Source organism: Hippoglossus stenolepis, chromosome 12, assembly GCF_022539355.2.
Source record: "Hippoglossus stenolepis isolate QCI-W04-F060 chromosome 12, HSTE1.2, whole genome shotgun sequence".
NCBI lineage: Eukaryota > Metazoa > Chordata > Actinopteri > Pleuronectiformes > Pleuronectidae > Hippoglossus > Hippoglossus stenolepis.
This window is the reverse complement of record NC_061494.1, coordinates 1,733,658-1,750,613: the sequence shown is the minus strand read 5'-3', so window position 1 is coordinate 1,750,613 and position 16,956 is coordinate 1,733,658. Positions and strand designations below refer to the sequence as shown.

The following is a 16,956-nucleotide window of genomic DNA, read 5'->3' as shown; positions in this document are numbered from 1 at the left end:
TCAGTACCACAACCAGCATCCTAACTGAAGCCATACAAAGTCAATAAAGAGATGCAAGTAGATGTGAATTGTAAATTCTCTGGAGACAATGACAAATCTTAGATGATGCTCTTATGAGAAAATCTGTAAAACATTGGTAATGGAATTTCATATTATTGTTTAGTGATATATGTTAATGGTAAAATATTTTGACCTGCTATGATCATACGATACAATGAGTTTCACAAAGCTACTCAAATCATCAAGTCAGCTGCACCAGCCAATAATTAAAACCCTGGGGCAAAAGCACTGAGTGAAAATGAGGAAAGTCACAAAGAAATGACAAATGCAGCTAACTGTCAGTTACAGCGATGCTGATGTTTCTGTGGGAATTTGACAGGCTCTGCAGTTCTTGTCCAAGGCTCATCGCTGTGAGGTTCAGGCTGGTGGTTGGGAGAAAGATCCTTGTCTCTTCAAGGAGGTGATGAAAAGAGCCATCGACATGGGAGAAGGTGAAAGAACCATCTTGCTGTACACACAACCTGCATCCATTTACAGCAGCACATTTCCCCACATGCATTGCTCTAGTGACATTTGGGGAAATAGGAAAGTGTATTTAGGGTAGTTTGCATAAAATTGTATGTAAGGTAATGAAGGAATATGTTATCCAGTGCAACAGTGTTTTTTTTACAGACAACAGTATAGAGTTGACTTATTTGAAGTCGCTTTTGATAAAAGCGTCAACTAAATGAAATGTAAAAGTTCTCCTTCAAAGGCCAGAATGCCATGTATGTATACAGATGTGAAATGATTACTATGATGTTGGGTTTCAGTGCCGTGTTTCCCATGGCCTAAATGCTCTCCCATGGTGGCATGAAAATTGATCATCGTCAATGTCAGATAAAAAACTCTGACTCTTAGCAGGTCCAGTCTTAATGTATTAGTATTACGTCAACATTCCACAGCGATGTTTAAGTGTAAAGTGATAAATGTGTCAGTTTCCCAACCTCCACTCTAGACTACACATTCTACTCAGCTTCACTGACCCCACCATGGGTGTGGGTGCTGTACCCAAACAAATGAAAAGAAAGCAAAGGATAGATAAAGCAGAGCAGAAGGGCCTTCATCAATCTCAGCAGGTTGACCTTTACAGTCACAGCAACTGCAGAAACAGGCTGCACTGTCAGCGAGGAGGGAGTGGGAGGAAACTGGAAACAACGAGTTTTCCTTCTATGTGACGGAGAGATAGCTGACCTGTGAAACAGTCAGATGGAGGAGGCTAACACTGCAGGGACATGACCTCCGAACAGCTTCTGCTACACAAAGCTATCATTATTGTTTCTGAAATCTTGTGGAGGCACACGTTAGTAACACAGAGCTCTGCAGTATTACTTGGAAAAGGTTTAGTGAACTGATGAAACTAAGGTTGAATTGTTTGGAGAGAACACAGCACTGTGTATGGTGTATGATATAAAGTGTATACCAACCTCAGGTCACATACTTTAACTATATTAAATTAATGTTTGACATTTTTGTTAATGATTAATTGATTTTCAAAATAGTAGCAAAATATTTTATTGTATAATCAATTAATAATAATTTTTACAAACCCTTTCAGAGCATTTCTGTATGTTTGATACATGGTCAGCATGGCTCATATATTTAAGTGTAAGAATCATTTTAATTTGTAGCCAATGGTGGAGCTAATTTAAAAAAAAAATTTAAATCATGTTTTATTGAGTTACCTAAAACTTCAACAATTTAATGTGGTGGAGTTAAAAGTACAATGTTTCCCCCTTAAAAGTCATGGAGTAGAAGATTAAAGTGACTTGTAATAAATGTACTTACTGTAGTTACTGAAACATATCTCTAATTGCCCTTTAGTGTTCTTGTATTACCAGTTAATATTTACCTTTTTTATTTTTGGCACAGAACAATGAAGTACAGAACAATGGATTTCAATTGACAGTATCAACACATTAAGCGGTTTCCTCTTTTACAGTTACAAATCCAGAACAAATGAAATCACAAAGGTTCTTTTTTCTGACTCTCTCGGTGTCTTAGTGACCATCAGCTGCAGTAAGACGAAGACGAATCCAACAGAAGCTCTTCCGATGCTCTCCTCCACCCGTCTGAGCCTGCGGAGTTTGGCCACCAAAGCTAAGGTTCAGTTTGATCAACCAGAACGTCCTCTCTGTAACTCAGCTGCTAAAAGAGTGCAGGGCACATGCAGACATCACTGCCTTTTGCTGCCGCTTTCCTCCTGATTGAGTCTGAACACTTCCAAACATTTGATTTCATATTTTAAATAATCTTACACCTTTTTTTGAAGCGTGGGTTAAGTGCAATCAAGTCCAGCATTTTCCAGTACATTGCTGTCTGTAGCATGTCAGACACTCACATGGACACTTATGTAATGTGCATCCTTCTGGTCCATAGATGATAAATTTAAGATGGATATATGAGCATACTTTAATATTCAAGTATGTTCAACTGGCTTTAACAGTCTCTTGCCTCAGTTTATCCATCTGTGTGAGTGGAGGCTCTGTACTTTTGTTTTGTTCTGGACAAATACTAAATGGAAAATGAATCATGTGGGTGCTCCTTGGTTTTACCGTAAAACCTCCTAGACTAGATATCTTCTCTCAGTGAGACGCTATCAGCAGCTGGAATGTGGCGTCAGCAGGAAGAGCACAAGGTCAAATAGAGCTGGTGATGTCAGAATGCAGGTTGACACAAGGTTCCATGTCCATGAAGACAAATGGTGGACATGACGACTCACAAGCATCTGGCAAGTCCATCAGGGTGAGGAATTCCTTCAAGGGAGCACATGGAGTAATCGTAACTACATTCCTGTGACACAAACCAGAAAACATGAATATAAACATAACGTGTGAACTCTAACAATCAGCCGAGAAAGAGACCTGCCCAGATGAATCTTTTTGAGCAGCCCCACAGCCCTCTGAACGTCAACATTATTTACGTAGAAAACTTGAACTGCTGTGTGTGCAGGTCAGTCTAAAAAAACCTCACCCTGAAGTGATCTGAAAGGAAGAGTTCGTGAAAATTCTTAAATCCAGAATGTGAACACTCGTGGCTAGAAAACAAAAAGATCGACAACTTATCCAGGTTTGCACAAACTTCTGCATAAAAACTATATGTTTGAGGTAACTTAGAAAGTGTTGCTGTTACATGGTTTGTCCAGCAGAGAGCACTGAGAGCTTCTTATTTACTACTATAAAATGTCCTGTTTGATCACACTTTTAAAATATAAAAATTTAAATAATCAATTCTGATGACAGACTTTATCTTCGAATAGTCTCAATACCTCAAAAATTCAGTTTCCACTCAAGATGCAAGAAAATATAAATGAACAGCGGCAGCAGCAGCACTCTGATTACGCCACACATATATTCATAGTAGCTCAGAATTTCTTACACAGCAGTATTATGTCTCACTTGACACGAAATAACTTCCAAATCATCCGCTGTTAACAAGTAAAATAATAATGTCAGCAACGATTTGACCCTCCAGTCATTTGCGTAATTGTTTCAGCGTTTCGTTCTGTTTTGTTCTTCAGCAAATGCACACAGATGTGGCCACAGGTCAGATCCACGGCGAGTTGCAGGACGACGTTGCAGCTCTGGAGCGACTCATCGCAGTGCTGCAGGACCTGAGTGGGAAGCTGCGTGACCAATCACAGTGACCATCCTTCAGACACGCCCCCTCCTTTCTCCTGCGGAAACACAGCTGTGGCTCCGAATCCTCGGCCTAAAGAATTTTTGAAGTCATTTAAATCAAAATCTAGGATGTAAAGACGAAGGACTCACTCAGTAATCATGATGTTTTTGTACCTCTATGTCCACATTGGAAAGGAAACAATGACTGTAAGCCATTAAACAGTAAAACATTACATTTTTAATACTTGCGTTGGAATCTTTTTGTAAAACAGGGAAAACCTGTGAATTTTGCATGAGGAAAATGACGTGCTGTCTTCATTCTGAGTCTAAATGCTACTGTTCCTCTGCATCGTCTGTGATCTCAAACTTTGAGCCATGATCACTGCGTAGATCCAAGTGCAACCTCTGAGTTAGTAATATCTTTTGTTTCTTCACCTGCAGCAGCGGTGTATCTGAGCAGGTGAACAATCAGTTCTGAGCAGGAACAGAACAAATCTGCGTGTAAGAGGGCAGGGATTTGAGGGATAACATAAAATGTGAATTAATTAAATAGTCTGTATTTATATAGACCACTCAGAGTTTTACACTACAGTTTTGCCATCCACCCATTCACATGCACACACTCATACAGTATGTCTGTGTGCAGCTCTTTCTCTCATCACACATCTTTCTGACACTGCACAGCCGTCAGGGGCATTACGGGTTCCGTATTTTGACCATGGACATTTCAGCATGTGGAATTGGGGAGACAGGGATCAAACTGCCGACCTTCTGGTTAGAGGAGGACCAGCTCTCTCCCCTGAGCCACAGCTGTTCTCAAAAAGAGCAGAAAGACCACCCCCTTGAATACAGATCGGAGAGAGAGGTGCAGTAGAGTATTTCTGCTGCTCAGGCCAGTGTTATGGCTTATGGATAGGGTCACAATGTTTCTAGTTATCTAATGCCTGTGCTTCTGCTTGGAAATATTTTGTAACTTGTACCTCACACAATGAAAGCAAAGCAAAGGAACCACAATACAGTTTGGTGAAACACCGGATTTAAGTGAATGAGGAGCACTTCAGTTGAAGCCTCCTAGGTTTTCGTGTGAGAGCTTCATGAGTGCTGTTTTTATTGTTTTGTCATTTTGACATGTCACATATTGACATGGAGTAGGAAAAAACTAATCACAACTAATTAAGGACAAAACAAAAATTATAATAGTTTTCAAACCTCCATCTACACTTTGAAACAAGAAATAAAACATAAAAATTGATTTAAATTAAGGGGGATGTATGTATACACATGTACATTTAGAATTAGTTATTTGATGATGTATCAGGTGAAACATCATGATTGACAGACTGACTTGTGATTGATCAAGTGCATGTATCAACGAGACCTCGCCACTGCGGCTCCATCACCCGATCACTACTGCGCGAACTCTGGCTCCAAATGTGCAGGAGGGCAACATTTGATTCTGGGATATGTTCCATCATTTCAGAATAGTGGAAGGAAGTGGAGACACATCGTCCATCTTTATACACAGTCTATGGTTTCCATGTGAGTACCTGACTATAGTTTTTTAGATAGCAAACCCATCTATTTCTCTTTAACCACTTGGAGTTGTTATCACCAGTCCCATGCTGCTCAGAAGTTGGTTTGGTCAGCTCCTGGCAAACACAGGACACACAGTTTAAATCATCTGGCTTAAAGGAATAGTTCTGCAGAATGTTCAGTAAATGAAAACATAGAACCCGTACACACCTGGTACTAACATGTGTTTTTGTGATCCGATCACAAGTGGACAGCTCTTAGTACAGGTTTGAAGGCACTCCGTTGGGATAGCGATCCGATCACCCCTGACCAGATTTAGAGGTGGTGTGGGCCATGTGTCCACATTCTCTTAGCAGTGTGATGTGCCCATGTACACAAACAGTGACTTTGGACACATTGTGAAGTCAGAATGGGTCAAAACAACATAATTTGGTCTTAACTAACACAAATGACATATGTGTTAATTTGCATGTAGAGTGGGGAAGTGACATCCGATCGCAAGTGGCCACAGGAGACACCTTCAGGACGCATTTTAACGCCAGGTGTGAACATTCGTAGAGGGCACTGACCACTTGTGATCAAATCTCTCAGGACGGATGTTAATATCAGGTCTGAGCAGGGTCATCGTAGCTTTAGTTGTTTGAGCAGATTGTGAGGAGATCCTTTGTCCTAGCAAACCTTGATCGGGTGAAGTTTGATTCTTCAGCTCAACAGCATGTGCTTCTTTTTTCCTATCAAGGTTCTTTTCTGTATTCATCACATTTGCGTTCATTCCACGTCGTTAATGAACAGACATAATGTTAATGAACAGACATAATGGGAAAAAATTAGGCTACTGTAAAATGTTAGTCCTACTTCTAGCTTTGTGTCACACCGTAGGGCCAACATGAAGAGACAAAAAACCTTTCACACTCACGTTCACACCTACGGTCAATTTAGAGTCCAACTCAACCCCTTGAAGCTTGAGAACCTGGAAAAAGTAGAATCAGAATTCAAACCAGGAACCAACCACTGCACCGCCATGCAATGAAAATACTGTGACGTTTGCTTAGCAGCCATTTGGCTAATCATGATACTTGTGGAACCGTTGTTGATGAACCGTTGGGATATAGATATTACTGATCTCAGAAATTGACAATATTCCAAACTTGGAACTATGAGTGTTTACACACACTGGTTTTGGTAAATGGTTTTGTGTTTATATAGAGCTTTTCTAGTCTTGATGACCACTCAAAGCACTTTACATTACAGTTTTACATTCACCCATTCACACACACATTCATACAGTGCATCTAGTAGCAGCACTTTTTTGTTCTATGAGGGGCAATTTGAGGTTCAGCGTCTTGCCCTTACCCGGCATGCAGATGGGGAATATTGTGGATCGAATTGCCGAACTTCAGGTTGGAGGACGACTGCTCTACCCCTCAACCACAGCCGCCCGGAACAGTATAATGTCAACACAGCAATGCCACAGCTTCCTCTGGCATTTTAGTCACTCTGTACTATTCCAGAGTTTTCAAACACTGCCTCTGCTCTGTGTTCTCCAGGTTTATTAAAAACTAAAAGCTATTAAGAACCAGAGTGCCTCCGCTGATGCTCTGAGAGATCATCTCCTGGCCTGGCACATCCAAAGACGGTGTGTGCACACACATACACACCCCCACAAACACTAATAGTCAGAGCTCATTTCTCTGCCCTGCAGTTAGCATGAGGAGAACCCCTCTATCTTCATTCAAATTAGTTTTCTCACCCAGCAGGAAAATGACCTTGACATTGCTCAGGGATTTCATCTCCCGTGTTTATTTTTTTACTATTATGGAGCTTGTGTTTTATTTTGCCTTTTTTATCACAGTGCACACATCCTCTACCTCTGCTTTGAGGTGAAAGCCTGTTGTAGCAAGCTGATAAGAATGGAGGGATACATGAATGTCATTTATGAAAACCACTGTCCATGGATGATATGTCTGTTATCAAATGAGAAAGTGGAAGGCTACAACAATATGAAACACAGGTACTGAATGTGGAGTAGATGTTAATTCTTCATGGCCCTGGTTGGTGTTTTTGTGCAGCAGTGCATGTGAGCCAACACTCAGGTCAGGCAGCATTAAATCCACATTTCCAGCCTCACAGACCAGTCATGTTATCAAAAAGCAGCAAAATATAATGACCTATTTCAGGCTCTGTATCATTCATCAATCACCACAGTCCATTACTCTCACAGACACAGGATCAGTCGGCAGTGCCGACTAATCCTTTTAATGGCACAGTAAATTTCCCACATGCTATGAGACAAACCATATAAGAGTGATTTGCTGCTGTTCTGTCATCACACAGTGGACAGCTTTAATAGAAGCAAACACAAGTTTGCTTGTTCTGCCTCAGACTCGCTCTCCCAGAATTCCTGGTATTCCTCAGCAGGGAACCTCTGGAGCTGATGTCACCGCTCACAAAACTCCCATTTCATCTCATTTTACTTAACGTTAGAGAGAGAAACTGTTTTGGTTTGGGCAGATCCTCATGCAAGAGCTGGTTCAAGACCAGTGTTTGGACTGAAGCTCTGTCACAATTATTTTCCAGAGAGAATAATCCTCTAACAGCTCTGGCTTATTCCAACACCCTCAGACTTTGTTTGTTCCTGTTCAGTATTCACTAAAGCCACATCACATAAGGTCATATTTTGTAACAGTTTTTCATATTTTTAAACAAAAACCATTATGCCCATCTCTAAAAAAAAGTAAGGATGGGCTTTTCATGTTCTTGACGACGTGATTATAATTAAACATAAATGTGTAAATAAGTTCCTTATGTATGTCAGGTTTTTTCAGGGGCCCGGGTCGGTATACATCATTCTGAGCCAAGCCGTGATGATGTATTTCCACTACTGCTTCACAGCAGGGGGGAGCCAGGCTGTGCTGCATTGGACCGACCATGAAGAATCTCTTCCCTCATTTCAGCATCCCGTATCATGATCTTGTTGATTGGTTGCTGGTGTCATTCACACAAACAAGGTCTGACATAAGGTTACAATTGATGACTTCACATATACACTAATCAGTAAGTGTTTTACTGTTGTGGCTGAACTGTGTAAATCCATATTTTATCATCAGTGTATCGTGTCAGCCCGTTTCTTTACGATTCCTTAAACATGTTTGTCTTGATGAAAGCAGTCTCTGTGCTGATGACCCAGACTCACTGAGTGAATCAAGTCGCTGCCTGGATTTTCAAACATTGCATCATTTGTGATTACACATCGCGGCTGCAGCCCTCGTCAGGGCCGTGCCATGTCTTTCCCCACAAGTCTGGCAAACGGCTCCTCGCCTCCACCCTCTTACCCAAGAAAGCTGTTACAGCTGAAAGTCTGCCCCTGGCCTCTGTTTATCATCACCCCTGATGAGCCCAGATTCAGCCGGCTCCACCACCCCCATGTCTCACACGTATGTAACCATCAAACAAACAAAAACACACACACTTTCCATTCTGTGTCCGTGAGAGAAAATCTTTTGGTTAGATGTGTAAAGCTTTCTCGTGCAACCAAAATGAGCACACATGACATCAGCGATCAGATGTAATGGATCAGTACGGTGGTAGAATGAGATTCACCTGGAATCTGTTAATTCTTAGGCCATGATACACCCACAATTGTGCCTGCTTGGTGACATGTGGTGGTGGAAAATAACAAGATCCAAGGTGCAGAAATTTACGAATTAGAAATTGACAGTTTGGTTGCAGAGGAAGTGTGTGGTGGTTTACATGTGGCAAGCAGCTGTGATCTGTCAAAAACACACTCCAGCCCACAGATATATTAAGGATGTGTATGTACAAAATCCATGCATGCACTGTTTCCCGTGCATAATTAAATGAATGTCTCTAAGAGCAAATGGTGCATCTGGTCAGTTTGGTGAAGTGAGCTCAGTCCCAGAACACACATGCAACAGCCCCCTGACATCCAGAGGGGACCACTAAACGATTAATGGACTTTTTGACGGTGCACAGATGCCGTGACCCTCCAGCAGTTGTCCCTGTAGGCCTCATGGCCAGTCACCTGGATTGCACACGCACATAGTCTGCCAGCATTTGGAGTCAGTATTAGTTGGTAATAAAGTCGATACAACTTAATGTTAGCTATTAAATCTGCCTCTCTGCCTCTCTGTCATTTCCTCTTCCTCCTGTCTCCCCCTCTCTCCTCAGCTGGGTGTTGCCTCGTCATTCCAATTCCTGTATCCACCATTATAAATTAAAGGCTCTGTAAAGGGTGGCTATATAGGGCTCTTTTTTTAACGATCTGAGCTCGTGGTCGAAATCTCATGGAGCAACTGCATTTAGTCATTTAACATGACCAAATCCACTTTTGTTGGTCTGCAAGCTCTCTGTGCCAGGTGGATGGTTCAAAAGGGTTGTACTTAGTCTTAAAATTAATCATTTGTGTGTTTTGAATGAAACATCAAATAAACTAATCACTGCCATCACCCATTTCTTTTTTAAAAGGGCAGATTTGCCAGTGCTGCAGGGTTCATTTCAACCTTTCCAAACATTATTTTTTCAAACAATCCAGACGTTACCTTCTTTGTAACCAGTCAAAGACAAGGCAGCTCCTCCTAAACTAGTAGCCCCTCCCACTAGGCTTAATATTTTCAATGCAAAAAGAAATGTTACGCCCCAGGTGACAAACAAATGTGGAGTTGAGATTTAGCGCAACCAAGTGTGCACCCTCAGTCTCCCCATCCGACAAAGAAGGTGGTCTTTGTGGGCCAGGTAGACTGCGATGGTCTGCTCTATAGTGGATGTTTGTGATCTACGCTTGTCCTGCACAGTGGGGTTTGACACAACAAGAAAGTTTTAATACCCCTTACCTTTTTTAACATGTGTACTGTTAGGTGTTCTGTTGAGTTGAAGTTTGATGGTCAAGCATACTAGTAGCTTGCTCGTACCATTAGCTCTTTAAAATAGGGTTTGTCACTGAAGCGCAAGTCATCCTGGGATAAGTTGGGCCGGAAGGGTTGCACCTGTTGAAGGAATGCATTTGCCTAATGCATTTGAAGGAGTCTTTGAAATGGGACAGTCAAGTCACGCCACTGTGACGCCATTGGGAGATTTTGCTGAACGGGAGGGAGAGGGGACAAGTGTGGTTGGTATGTATGTATTTCTGTCTGACCATGTTTGTACATGTGTGTGAATTTGTGTGCACCACCAGCAGTCAGTGACGTAGCTGCTTTGTCGCAGCCAGGTCGTAAGAGAAAAGGTCAGAGAAAATGGTTTCACTGCACAGATCATCTGTGTGTGTGTAACAAACGTGTAGCCTCTATGTGTTGTGCACCCACCCATGTCACTATCTTGATAATGAGCCTAAAGTAACAGTAAAATTCTGGATCACTGACTTCAGACCAGGTTCCTGTTCTTTAATAGTTAAAACCACTGCTTCATGATAGCAACACACCAACATGGCTCATATTAACACCAGCCCATGGGTGCTCAGATGGGCAGAAGTGTATTTCCTTCATAAAGTGGGACTTAATCACTTCCCAGAAATGATTACTGGGGACTAATGAGCAAACATCTTTGACCACCCTATCGATACTGACGTAGAGCTATTGACAAGCAAAGGGGGCGACAGAATATATTTGCAGCTTGAAAAGACCACCAAATTGTAGGTGTGTGTATAATACAGGCATGTCACATGAGTTCAATGAGCTCAAGTTGACTGCCTGAACTAGGTCACAAGTATCTCTCCATTTGTGAATAGTGCAAACACTGATTAACAATGACAAGACAAGAAACTTGTGAAAAAATTCTTAATTGAATGAAAATAATTAAAGGAAGTCAAATAACTGTCAATGAAATATTATTCAGTTAACTCTTTTTTGTATATTTTCCCTACATAAATCATCCATGTCCTGCCTGCAGTGGCTATATGACTCCCCAGGGGGCCCAACCACAAGTTTGAGGCTTAAGGAGCTGTGTCGTATACAATGAAGTTTAAGGTCAGGGTTTTCCCAACACGGACAAAAATAACCAAGTTGGCTTGAAGGTCCATTCTTGGCACTAGAAACAGCTGCTTGACAGGAGTAGAGAGACCACAGTTAATCTCAATCTGAACCCCAACCTCTTACACAGGGAACAACATCTTATCATTGAGGAGGAGAATGGAGAGAAGAAGGTGTGGATGGTCCTCGGACCAGTCTGGACCGGGAACCTTTAAAGTCTAAAACTGTGGTCCCCTACATAAAACTACAGTATTGATAAACATTTAACTGCAGAATATAAATATGGCCATTGTGTTTCCAGGCAGGACAGTAAAGAGTGAAACAGATGGAAAGTAATTTGTGATGCTTTAATTTTATGTTCTTTTAGGTGGATTATTGTACTGAAAACAATCATTGACATGGAACCCACGCATTCTCTATAAAATGCAGATACTACACTCTGCCTTTGGATAACCTTCACAGCATGCTCAGAGAAACTGCAGTATCAAAATGTAACAACATTGTTTAGCAGCTGCAACAGCATGTGGTTTGTATTGTTTTACCCTTGCGTGCGTGTGTCTGTGTGTGTCTGTGTGTGTGTAAGAGATTTCTGGAGACAGCTACTGTTGCAGGAACTACCACAGATGTGGTTTTGAGTTCTTTGGCAGGTGTCTGTCTCTGTGGACAGACAGATTTTGTTACCATGACAGCATGATGCAAGATGGTCTCTAGATTTTGGTTTGTGGTTCCAACATTTAAAATAATTTTATTAAGAAATCTAACTTTTATTTGAACATTGTTATTAGTGGTTATTAGGAATGGGCGGTTTCCATTTTTGTTTTAATATAAATAAATACAATACTTACATTTATAATTGAATACATTTCACCATATGATTCAAACTAAAGTTAGCTCAAACACACAAAATCCACGAGTCAAAAAATATATAATATAGCCAAATATGACTGGTCTATCGTTTGGGTAGAATAACAATGCCATTTTGTACATACATTCATGGTTCCCAGATGATGAATCCTAGTAACTGTAAATTCCCTGACATTTAATTTTGCACCATCATCAAATCAAACTTTTAAGGTGTGTGTTACTTAGTTTTTTGACCAAATTACTGGAAAACTAATGACATTTCTATCAGCCTCAGCAATACAATATTTTAACGTCTAGTATCTTTTCAACATGATAATATATACGAAACTAATGAGGTGAGTAATGTTATCATTAAAAATCAGCAAAACAAAATGAACACAACTGCAGCCACCAGCGTGGGAGCATTTTGAGGCTTATTTCTTGTTTAATTACTAACAAAATGTGTCTCATAAATGCAAGCCTGCACTGGTATTTCAACCTTCAACCAAAGATTTGACAGTGAAACAGCTTAATGAGCATTTGCCAAAGTATGTTTAGACATACAAAAGATACTCAGGGCCCAGACAAAATTATAGGGAAACTTTCCATTTTACAACCTTGTTACTCGTGTTAAATGTGCACTTTCGTGCAATTTAATTCTAATTAGATATGTAAGATTTGGCACTGTAACCTAGTGGTTTAGATTTGGAAGTTCCTCGCCATTCCAGTTTTTGCAGTCACCCAGAGATGCAGCAATGTAGATTTCACCAGTCATAAAGAAGGGTGAGCCTATACAGATATTTGAACTGGGGATCTTTGCTACAGATTGAAGTGGGACTAATCCCCAGCTCCACAGAGCATTCTTAAAATGAACTGTCAAAGCTCAAAGCAATACAAACATATCTTGATGTGATATTCAACTATTTCACTTTGAGAAACATTTAAAATTTTGCAGTGTTGCCCGTACTATCTTCATGATGACACGTGTAGATTGGTAATAACTTTTCTTTTTGGAAAAGCAGCTTTGATGTATTTGTAAATCTCAATAGTGTACATACATTGAAAAAATCAGGCACAATCTGTTTAAAAAAGGTACTAAAAAAACTAATCCATTGATTTGTTACTTTCAGGCTTGATTATCACAATTCCTTTTATCAGGTTGTCTCAATAAGTCTTGTTCTAAAATGCTGCAGCTTGATCCTGGCAGGAACTAGGAAACTAACAGATTCTCTGCTCTGATTCTCCGTGAAGTCAATAATAGAAAGCAAATCTAAAGCAGAGCCATTAATGGTCAGAGGTCCCAACACATCTTAAAGAGCTCATATTACTGTACTACCCGACTATAACACTACACAACCAGATTGCAGGCATACTTGTGGTTCCTGGTTCCTTCAGCAACCAGGCTCCTCTCCTGAGTAACCAGCTCTCAGTTTAGGTTCAGGAAGCAGACACCTTCTCTACATTAAAGGTTAGTTTTAAAATGTTCCTCTTAATAAAGCAAATACTTATGGCTGGATTAGGCGACCTGCAGCACGACTTTTCTTGCTGTAGCCCTATTACTGCAGGTCCCTGTTACAGATTCAGAAAGAAGGCCGCAACCAGCATTACCACAGGCCAAGCAAACAGCCCATTACAAACAATCACTAGTGGTGCTGATATGGTGTCTTCTCTCTCTACATTACATTTCATTTAGCTGACGCTTTTATCCAAAGCGACTTACAATAAGTGCATTCAACCATGAGGGTACAAACCCAGAACAACAAGAATCAAGAAAGTACAATTTCTTCAGGAAAGCCAAAATGCTATAAGTAAGTGCCATTTAAGTGCTACTAAATTGTTAGTTTAAACTTTTATTCAAGGTATAGTCGGAGGAGGTGTGTTTTTAGTTTGCGGCGGAAGATGTGTAGACTTTCTGCTGTCCTGATGTCATTGGGGAGCTCATTCCACCATTTAGGAGCCAGGACAGCAAACAGGCTGGGGTGTAACGTTTGACCATGTCCTGGATGTAGACTGGACCCGATCCGTTCGCAGCACGGTACGCAAGTACTAGTGTTATGAAATGGATGTGGGCAGCCACTGGTAACCAGTGAAGGGAGCGGAGGAGCGGAGTAGTGTGAGTGAATTTAGGTTGGTTAAAGACCAGTCGAGCTGCTGCATTCTGGATGAGCTGCAGAGGTCGGATGGCAGTAGCAGGTAGACCTGCCAGGAGGGAGTTACAATAGTCTAGGCATGAGATGACCAGGGCCTGGACCAGAACCTGCACTGCCTTCTGAGTGAGAAGGGGGCGTATTCTCCTGATGTTGTACAGCATGTATCTACAGGAACGTGTTGTTGCAGTAATGTTGGCAGTAAGGGGAGTTGACTGTCGAGTGTCACACCCAGGTTCCTAGCAGTCTGGGTGGGGGCTAACACAGAGTTGTCAAAGGTAATAGTCAGCTCGTGGGTGGGAGAGCCTTTCCCTGGAAGGAAAAGTAGTTCAGTCTTGTCAAGGTTAATTTTCAGGTGGTGAGCAGACATCCACTGAGAGATGTCAGTCAGACAGGCAGAGATTCGTGCTGCTACCTGTGTTTCAGATTGGAGAAAAGAGAGGATTAGTTGGGTTTCATCAGCATAGCTATGGTAGGAAAAGCCATGTGAGTGAATGACAGAGCCGAGAGAGTTGGTGTACAGAGAGAAGAGGAGGGGACCCAGGGCGGAACCTTGAGGGACCCCAGTAGAGGACAAGGTTCAGACACAGATCCTCTCCTCTCTAATAGTTTATTCTCTACTTTCTCTCTCCCTGTTACATTCTGCAGGTATTTCACCCAACACCTAACTGCTATGTTATTATATTGTTTTACACATTTCTACTTCGAACTTGGTGCATCGTTCTCTCTCTCTCTCTCTCTCTCTCTCTCTCTCTCTCTCTCTCTCTCTCTCTCTCTCTCTATACACACAGTCTGGTTCTGCTGGAGGTATCTACCTGTTTAAAGTGAGTGTTTTTCTCTCCACTGTAGCCAAGTGCTTGCTCATTGGGGAATGTTGAGTCTCTGTAAGTAATATTATGGAGTACAGTCTAGATCTTCTCTGTTTGAAACGTGCCCTTACATAATGTCTTTTAAGATTTGGCAGTATATAAATAAAGTGAAGAAACAATAAAATCCATTCCCTCAGTGTAACAAACCACTTGACGCATGTAAGCATAAGTATGAGCATGATGATTATGATAATAGATAAATCAATAGGTTTTGTTGTTCATTTTTATATACAGTCTATGTTTTTACCTGAAAGCTAGGGGTGTGCGATATATATCGTCCAAGATAATAATTAAATTGTTGTTTTAACGATGTGCGAGCTCACGTTATCGAGATAATGATGATCCACGCGCCACGCATTCACGCTCTGCATGTAAAATATATTTGGCCGATCAGATGGAGCCCTGCTGCTCTAGATGATAAATGAAAGACATTCAGATAATTGACGGGGTTTTCCGTCAGTGAATCATTGTCGGAAGAAGATAATAATGAGGAGAATAGAGAGAAAACAGAGAGCCGCGTCGCTCCGACTAAATTCTACTGTGGAAACTAAGTGATCACGTTTATTCATCAATATGAGCGGTTGATTATATAAAATAATTATGAAGCTTATTTATGATCCCAGAACCTGAGGGAAGTAACAGCGCACACACAGACTCCGCTGCTCTGAGTATGTCTCTCTGTCTCTCAGCTGACGTCTCTGACTCGCTACAGTTTAAAAGTTGATTTGTTTGTCGCCCATTATCAACACTGATCATCACATAACGATCGATTCTTTCATTAATGAGTTCAATCTTTATTCAGAGCTGCGCAGTCATCAGCCGCTCGCTCGCTCTTTTCCGGTTTGTTAAACTGAGGGAACGGATTTTTTCTTTTCTTCACCTGATAGCAGCGGGGCTCCGTTGGTGAGAGGGCTTGTAGCAATCTTTAAAACAGATAAGTTGTGTACTACCAGTGAACTCAAAGAGCAGAGGAAGGATCTGGTGCTATGGGTTGATCACTCTGAGTGACAGCATTATTCATTGTCACTGACACCTTTTAATAAACCAGTGTGCTTTGTAAAATCTGAAGTTCACTATAGAGATTCCACAGACACACACACACACACACACACACACAACAAACACCTACTAATCTGTGTTTCTGACTCACAAGTGCGGGCTAGTAGACCATATTCAGAATTGAGATGCCATATGTGCATGTAAAGAGTTCATATTCAAATGTGCACTTTGGAAGTCAGACATACATCTGGACTTACGACTCTGCACCTGACAGATAGCTACGTGCAGGGAATTTCTCCAAAACAGATGTGTCTGCTGATATTCACTTTTCTTCCTGGGAACACGCTGTATGAAATGCAACTGGTGCAACCCTCTGAACTCCATATTTTCTGTCTGAAACTTGTTTCTGCCGGAGTCATGCACACAAACACCTAACCCTAAATCCAAGTCTTAATCCTCAAAAAGCCAATTTAATTTGTGAGGACCAGCCAAAATGTCTTTACAACGTCAAAATGTCGTCACAATGATGGTATTGAACCAAAATTAGCCCTCATAACTATAGATAGACATGCACACACACACACACACACACACACACACACACACACACACACACACACACACACACACACACACACACACACACACACACACATTCTATGTTTTAGTAAAGGTATTATGTAGCCTGAAGTGCTGACATGACTGTGTTGATAGTGCTGAACAAAAAGACATTCCTTGTGTTTGCAAGGTCACCTTAAGGATTTTAATTAAGGAAGTGAATATTGGTCATATTGTAAAGCCTTCAAGCTGTGCAATAAAGTCAGCTATTCATGCTATAACAGCTTAATAGTCTAAATGAATGTCCCATTTAATTATCATTTTATATACACAGGAAAATGGGATTTGTTAAATAAACCACTTTAGA

At 41.1% G+C, this 16,956-nt stretch overlaps 1 protein-coding gene across 1 annotated transcript in view; it reads left to right on the top strand.

Moving 5' to 3' along the window:
- The window catches only part of ttc27 (tetratricopeptide repeat domain 27), a 66,309-nt gene extending 62,408 nt beyond the window's left edge, over positions 1-3,901 (top strand). The window contains exons 18-20 of the mRNA XM_035172733.2: positions 380-491; positions 2,044-2,144; positions 3,560-3,901. Of these exons, the coding sequence (XP_035028624.1) occupies positions 380-491; positions 2,044-2,144; positions 3,560-3,685 (339 nt within the window). The 3' untranslated portion in view covers positions 3,686-3,901. The remainder of the gene's footprint in view (positions 1-379; positions 492-2,043; positions 2,145-3,559) is intronic.
- Positions 3,902-16,956: the final 13,055 nt, after the last annotated feature.